The 7,312-nt window shown below is 38.2% G+C and overlaps 1 protein-coding gene across 1 annotated transcript in view; it reads left to right on the top strand.

The window, feature by feature from the left end:
• The window catches only part of samhd1 (SAM domain and HD domain 1), a 14,933-nt gene extending 7,815 nt beyond the window's left edge, over positions 1-7,118 (top strand). The window contains exons 8-16 of the mRNA XM_015035299.1: positions 1,848-1,948; positions 2,054-2,162; positions 2,245-2,336; positions 2,432-2,547; positions 3,726-3,865; positions 4,172-4,267; positions 5,254-5,358; positions 5,594-5,731; positions 6,600-7,118. Coding sequence (XP_014890785.1) covers positions 1,848-1,948; positions 2,054-2,162; positions 2,245-2,336; positions 2,432-2,547; positions 3,726-3,865; positions 4,172-4,267; positions 5,254-5,358; positions 5,594-5,731; positions 6,600-6,752 — 1,050 coding nt within the window. The 3' untranslated portion in view covers positions 6,753-7,118. The remainder of the gene's footprint in view (positions 1-1,847; positions 1,949-2,053; positions 2,163-2,244; positions 2,337-2,431; positions 2,548-3,725; positions 3,866-4,171; positions 4,268-5,253; positions 5,359-5,593; positions 5,732-6,599) is intronic.
• Positions 7,119-7,312: the final 194 nt, after the last annotated feature.

Below are 7,312 nucleotides of genomic sequence, written 5' to 3'. Positions count from 1 at the left end.
CAAATCAAAATATACAATTAAAATGAATATCAATTATTTGCACTTTTGTTTAATCCAAATTAAGTCAGCAGCTCCATCAGGCCCCCCAGGGCTTCAGGCGCCCCATAAATGCTAATATTTTAACACAGACCACCCATACATGAATGTAACACTTGTTTATTGAGATGATCAATGCTGCTAAATTTGATTCAATTTCAGCATACATAAATTTAAAAAAAAATTAAATTAACAGATTTTAATGAGCTTGCAAGTTTACTTTGTAAAAGTTCAAAGAACAATATTCATACTTTGTTTTGTTACCCTAGCTACAATCTGATGTGAGTTTAATCTTTAAATTTGAGCTGTTTGTTGGCAAATTCAATTTTGTAAACTGCAATTAAAACTGATTGCTTTTGAGGTTGGAAAATTAAACTACTCCCCCTCTCTCAGATTAAATCCAACACATCTGTTAGAGGGGCTGATGTTTTTGGCAACAAAAGGGATCCCTACATCAAATTCTCCTCAAGGCCTCATACAGCCTTGGACCGGCCCTGCATGATGAGGCAGTCTGATGAACTATGCAGAGTTGCTCAACAAACGGTAGATTTAATTCAGTGCTGGTAATGTGGCTTTAGTAGCTCTTTCATTTCGTGTCTGAGTTTTTAATAAGCGTCACAGAAACTATTCTGGTTGGTTGAGTTTATGGGACGAGTTTCTCAGATCTCCGCGCGGCCACACAATTAACTCTGTCTGACTAAGTGGACAAAGCATGTGATTTTGATGCATTATGTAACCAGAAAAATACTATAATTATAAAATCAGCATGATGCTTTAGACAGGAGAGCGCGAAGCTCCTCACCAGGCTGAACCTGCACGATCAGGTTAACGCTAGTTTAACTAACACACCGGCCAACCGGGAACAGGCTGATAAACTTTATCAGCGCAGGCAAAGCCGGGCACTGGGCAGCGTGTTGAGATGGAAAAGCCGCACAAATATAAATCATTCTCACTGCTCGTTCAGTTCACCTCTGAAAGCACGACTACAAGTTATTCCTGCTGCTCAACCAGAGCTAACCAGAGTGGTGTTTAAAGTCCTACCTTGATCAGAAACTCTGGAAAGAATCATAATTCCTCATAGGGGGTTGATGTAAATATCCATACAGGTTAGTCTGTGTCCTATTTGTGACAGGAGTTGTGCGGGATCCGCGGTGAGGTAAACTTAATCCAGCTACTGCAACGCGTGAGGCAACACGCAGAGGTGAAAGCGGTGTGATTGGTCCAGCTTTAAATGCATAAACTATAAATCTATCTTCTATAAACATATCTTTTAGGAATAAATTTGCTCCACCAATGAAGCGCTCAGAGCTACAAAGACGCTTGCAATCTGGCTTAAAAAAGGAAAAAAGTTTTTTTTTTTTTTTTTTTCCTAAAAGCAATAACAAGAAAGGCTTAGCCTGGCAGTGGCGCTAGGAAAGGATGGCGGACGCCAGGCCTGTAATACACTGGGGAAACCTTGTAAATGTACCACAGCAGAAATACCATAGATGCATGTAAATGAAGATGAATGTCCATCTATTATTTATATTGTCTCCAACATTGAGTTGAATTTAAATGGAAGAATCTGGTGGCATTAGTTGCAATACCAAAACCCACCACCATCCATTGGATGGAAAGTTTTCAGGACATGTTTACAGTAAAAGGGTAATGCCACAGGTGTTTGGACTGATGTGGATTATAAAGTGTTTGTTGAAGAGGGATTGACGTCATTATAAATAACCACACCTGAATCATAAAGCATATGTTTCAGCCTCCTAAACCAATATTTACCAATGATGAACTCATTTTTTCTTTTTTTTTCTTTTCCATAGTGGCCGTACAAAGGCCGTTCTAAAGACAAGTCCTTCCTCTATGAGATTGTCGCCAACAAGAGGAATGGAATTGATGTGGATAAATGGGATTATTTCGCAAGGTGGGGAACTGTTTGGATTCGACAGTTCAATGCTAAATCAACATGTAATGTGAATTATGTTCCTATTGCATATAACGTTTTCATTGTTTTGTTCTCTGTCCTCAGGGATTGCTATCATTTAGGCATCCAGAACAATTTTGATTATCGTCGCTTCCTAAAATTTGCAAGGGTCTGTGAAGTGGATGGGCAGAAGCACATCTGCACAAGAGACAAGGTGTAATTGTATTTTTTAATTTCTTAACAGGTTAGAAAATGTGAAAGTTGGTCACTAACATTCAGGATGTGGTTTTAAACAGGAGGTGGGGAATCTGTATGACATGTTCCACACTAGGAACTGTCTCCACAGAAGAGCCTACCAGCACAAAGTGGGCAACATCATCGAGACGATGTGAGTTATTACTCTGTTCAGTTGCTGTGGTTTTTCCTTCTTGGACCATGCATGAGTTTTTCTGAAGTCGTGATAAGTTTGATCTACATCCACAGGATCACAGAAGCATTTTTAAAAGCAGATCCGCACATCCACGTTGAAGGTTCTCAGGGGAAAATCTTCACTCTGTCCACAGCCATTGATGACATGGTGGCCTACACAAAGCTGACAGGTCAGAAATAAACACTGTAAATTTACATGGAATTTTTTTGTCAAATTAAAGCTGAATGACCCTTTGAAACATATGCTGTGAGGTAATGAATCATAGATTGTGATAAGTCATGGGTTGATTTTTAAGATGGCACAATATGATAAAAAACATGTAGTAATAATAGTGTTGCTGAATAATGTAATGATGATGAATAATCCATGCTTTCCATGTTTCTGTTCTTTATTTTCCTTCATCAGTGTCCCAACTACTGTTTGTGAGCTTTAACATCTCAGCTACAAAAAATTTACATTTCCATCGAAGGAAGTGAAAACCCATCCAGCAGGCTACATACATTACTGGCATGCATAATTTGGCACTTGGAATATAATATCCTACTAAGTATTTATTCAAATACCTGTGATTATGATATTGTACACATACAGTTAAAACCAGAAGTTTGCATTCACCATTTAAAGTGACACAAGCATTTTGTTCATTCCTTTGTGCACCTGGGATACAGCAGTCTGTCATCGAAGTAGCTCTCCAGTTGTGTAAAAAAATCTAAGCTACAGCCCATTTGCTGGATTTGTTTGATTTCCTAAAGAAAAAAAAAATCTTTAGATTGCTTATGCAATCCAATTAATTACCATTTGGGTTTGTATTTACTGTAAGAAATGTCACATTTTGCATAGCGAATCGGTAAAGAAAATTATTTCACTTTTTTAATAGATTCCCTGAAATATATTTTTAAAGAGTTTTAAGTGTATTAAGATGCATCTTTTTCTATAGAGCTGATTCGGTCTGTTTTCACATCTCTATGCAGCCAGTCATAGTGACTCCTTACTCAGATCTGTTGATGTAACATAAACAGTCTGTCAATCACAAGTCCCTATATGTGACTCTTTAAAGTGTGAAATCAGAATATGGCCTGCTGCATTTGTCACTTACCTTTTTAGTATATAGTTGTTTTCCCTTCATTGCATCGTTTTTCTTAAGAGATGGTATAATACTTGTCAAATGTAAATTAGGCTCCATGACTATAATTTAGAAAAACCATGAACAGAAAGGTATGCCAGTCTTGAAGTTAATGGTCTTTTACCATTGACTTCAAGTTTTCTCTTGTGGTTAACTTTTCCAATGAATTGCACAAGTTTCTTGAGTTGAAATAACTTTTTCTTCTTTCTCTCTTTGTTTTGTAGATAATGTGTTTGAACAGATCCTGAACTCATCCTCTCCGGAGCTTGCAGAAGCTAAGCTGATACTGCACAAAATCATCTGCCGGAAACTGTACAAGTGTCTGGGGCAAACCCAGCCAGACAAAGCCTTGACCGTCACTCAGGTTTGTTTGTAATTGGATAGCTGTTTTGTAAATGTAGGTTATTGGAGAGTTAAGATTCCTGAATTGTTTGTATATTTTCAAATTACACAGTCAGGCTGCATTAAGTTACATACTGGAAAATAAACTAAAAGGAGCAGAAATGTAAATGTTCATCCCAAATTTTGGATTCAGTTAAAATAAGGCCTTTGTGGTGAGAAATAATTTATAAAAACTCAGATTTACTGCAGTAGTTTTTGTGTTTCATGTTAATGTTGCTCAGACGGAGATGTCTGCTGCTCACTTTACCAATTATTTTCTTACCTTAAGGAAAATATTCACAGCTGGGAGGCAGATTTGGCTCAGTCCATCCCCCACAGTGGCTCTCATGATGTTGATCTTCAGCCAGAGGACTTTGTTGTCACCGTGAGTTTTATTTAAAAAATTATCTCTTTGTAACCTTTCTGCAAAACTTCAGGAGTTACCGTATTTTCCGCTCTATAAGGCACACCTAAAAACCTTCAATTTCCTCAAAAGCCGACAGTGCGTCTTATAATCCGGTGCGCCTTGTATATGGACCAATATTGAGCCACAACAGGTCTAACAACTACGGTAAGCAGCTGCCGACTTCATTTTCGCCCATAGAAGAAGAAGCATGCGGTGCATGCTGGGAGAGCTGTCAGAATGCTGGTTTGTTTATAAAGTTTGACTGACCTATCTATCTACCAACCTGATAATCAGGTCGTCTGCAGGTCATTTAGCACCACGTTCTCCAAGAACATGCTGTGCGCGAACGAAGAAGGGTGACCATCGTGCGGCCACGCCCCGGCCCAGTCGCGGAAACCTCTCCTCGCCGATCGGAGTGAGACTGTTTTGTTGACATTCTTTATGTCAACAAAGTGGCTTTTGGCATTCATCGGGGTGCTTCGACTAGGGTTACCAAGGAACCAGCCCCTATACATTTAAAGCCGGGAAGGGGACGGGGGGCGGGGGAAGACAGACAGAGACTGCGGCGGCAGCGTGTCGGTTGGTCTGTGTTTCTCAGAAAGCAGTTGGGCATAATATCACAACACCAACACCGTGAGTAAAACAATGACTGAGGCAGCCTACTATATAATGTACTTGGGTAACACTTTTCTATTACACATTCACATTTGTAGAGTACGGAACAAATCACGTCCTGTAGGTTCAATAAGGGACGGGTGGCAACCCTAACTGTATCGTCTATTCTATGCGCCTTATAATGCGGTGTGCCTTATATATGAATAAAGTTTTAAAATGGGCCATTCATTGAAGGTGTGCCTTATAATCCGGTGCGCCTTATAGTGTGGAAAATACGGTAATGTTTTTTGGGAAACGATTGAGGTTTTTTGTCTGTGTTTTATTTGGTGAAATATTGTCTTTTCTTGTAGGTTATCATGATGGACTATGGGATGAAGGAAAAGAACCCCATCAATAACGTTCGTTTTTACTGCAAGGATGACCCAACAAAAGCCATAAAAATCAATAAAAACCAGGTAAGAATTTAATGTAAAACCAAATCCACTGTTCCTCTTTCATTATCAGGCCTCTGTAGAACCTATTTGCTTGCTAATCAGATTAGCTGTTTGATTTAGCGGTGTTAGACCAGGAATCAATCTGAAAGTTATTTCTCCCCAAAAACGGCAGTTTGACATAAATGTCTAACATTTTTCTCTGCTTCTGTTTTGAATTTATTACTAAAGATTCATGTGATGCCATCATTCCTTGTAGGTATCTAAACTTCTCCCAGAGCACTTTGCTGAACAGCTGGTCAGGGTGTACTGTAAGAAGACAGATGAGAGAACCCTGGAGGCCGCCAAGAAGCACTTTGTTCAGTGGTGCATGGACAGGAACTTCTCAAAGCCTCAGGTATTTCTGCAGACTGCATAGGATAAACAGTTGGTCAGATATTTAACATTTTAATGTTGTGTCTATGTCATAACATTAAAAAACAGATTTATCTCCTTTTCTAAGACGCTGCATTAACAGAACACTACCCAATATGTCTGTGCAGTCTCAGAGGCCTATTAGTTCAAAGTAATAAATAAACCTTAATATGCATTATGTCAGACTGTCTATGAATATTTTCACCACATGCCTAAAATGTTGCTTTTTTTAGTAACTTTCTAGAAAGAAACTGTAAAAATAAACTAATGAACACAACTCACATTTGTTGTTGACACAACTTAGGATATTACTCTTTGATTTAGTCATTAATCATAAAATGTAATGACGACAAAAACCCTCTTAAAGATGAACATGTTGTAGTTATACAATCATCTGCTCATGCCATTTATCAATTTTCCAGGCTCAGTTTGGTTTTTGGAAATGGAACAAACTCTATATGATCCAGTTATGTTGATTTGCATTTCCCCATCAGATACTGTTTTGCGTGTTTGTTCAGCGCTGATAACCCACACGCCATGTTTGCACTGCAAGAAAATGTCACACACTGTGAAAGCTCAAACAAAGTGTTCTGGCAGATTTATCCCATTTTTTTGCAACTGCGCTCTCAAATACATGTATAGAAATATGGATGGATGGATGGATGGATGCAAAACTGGAGAATACACCAGTGTCTGATGGTGGTATAGATGGGTATTATAGTAAAAATAGGTCACATCTGAATTTAATTTAATAAAGGTAAAACTACACAACCTTTTACTGGTTCTGCTTTAATTCTGGTGACTCTGCATTCTTGCAAATCTCTTAAGAAACATTTGTTTTTTACCTGTAGGATGGAGATGTCATAGCACCTGAGCTGACTCCTCTGAAACCCAGCTGGTGCACCAACAACGAAGGCGAGGACAGTGATGGCTGCAGCTCCAAGGAAACAAACGTTCACATGAATGGATTCAAGAAAGCTAAGACTCAGCTTAACTTTCAATGAACGGAGAGAGACAGCTGCCCCTTGTTGCACATGAGAAGTAAACAAAGATGAGTTTTACATAAGTATATTTTTATACAAGTTGAGTTCGTTGAGGAGCCTAGCAAATGGCTTTTTTTTTTAATAAAACAGAAATTAGAAGAGAAAGATTTAGTGAAACAGTCCTAGACGAGGTTTGTTTCAGAAAAATGAGGTTACATTTAGCAATATACGTATTTATTTCATTGTTTCTTTTAATTGCTTTTGTTTATTAAATATTCATTAGGCAGTTTAAAGGACTTTTATAATTTTCAACACAGTATCGTCATCAAATTTTACTCAGCCTTTAATAACCACTGTCATGGTCTGCTACATTTAAAGAACCAGCTCTGCACATTTAAAGTGTTTTTACATTTTATTTTTTATTACTTGAGACGAGGAAGAAACTCCCTTTATTTATTTCATTTAGGGTTGTGTTCTGGTTGAATTTTTTGATACACCTTTATTTACTGTTTCTCCAGAAAATATCTCTGCTTGCTCCTCCTCTTTGCCTTGCAGGTCTGATGGAAAGATGTGAGTTTTTA

This window comes from Poecilia latipinna, unplaced genomic scaffold (genome assembly GCF_001443285.1).
Source record: "Poecilia latipinna isolate Pla-1442-1.1 unplaced genomic scaffold, P_latipinna-1.0 Scaffold330, whole genome shotgun sequence".
Classification (NCBI taxonomy): Eukaryota; Metazoa; Chordata; class Actinopteri; order Cyprinodontiformes; family Poeciliidae; genus Poecilia; species Poecilia latipinna.
The sequence above is the reverse complement of the archived record's forward strand: the minus strand, read 5'-3'. Positions and strand labels throughout refer to the sequence as shown.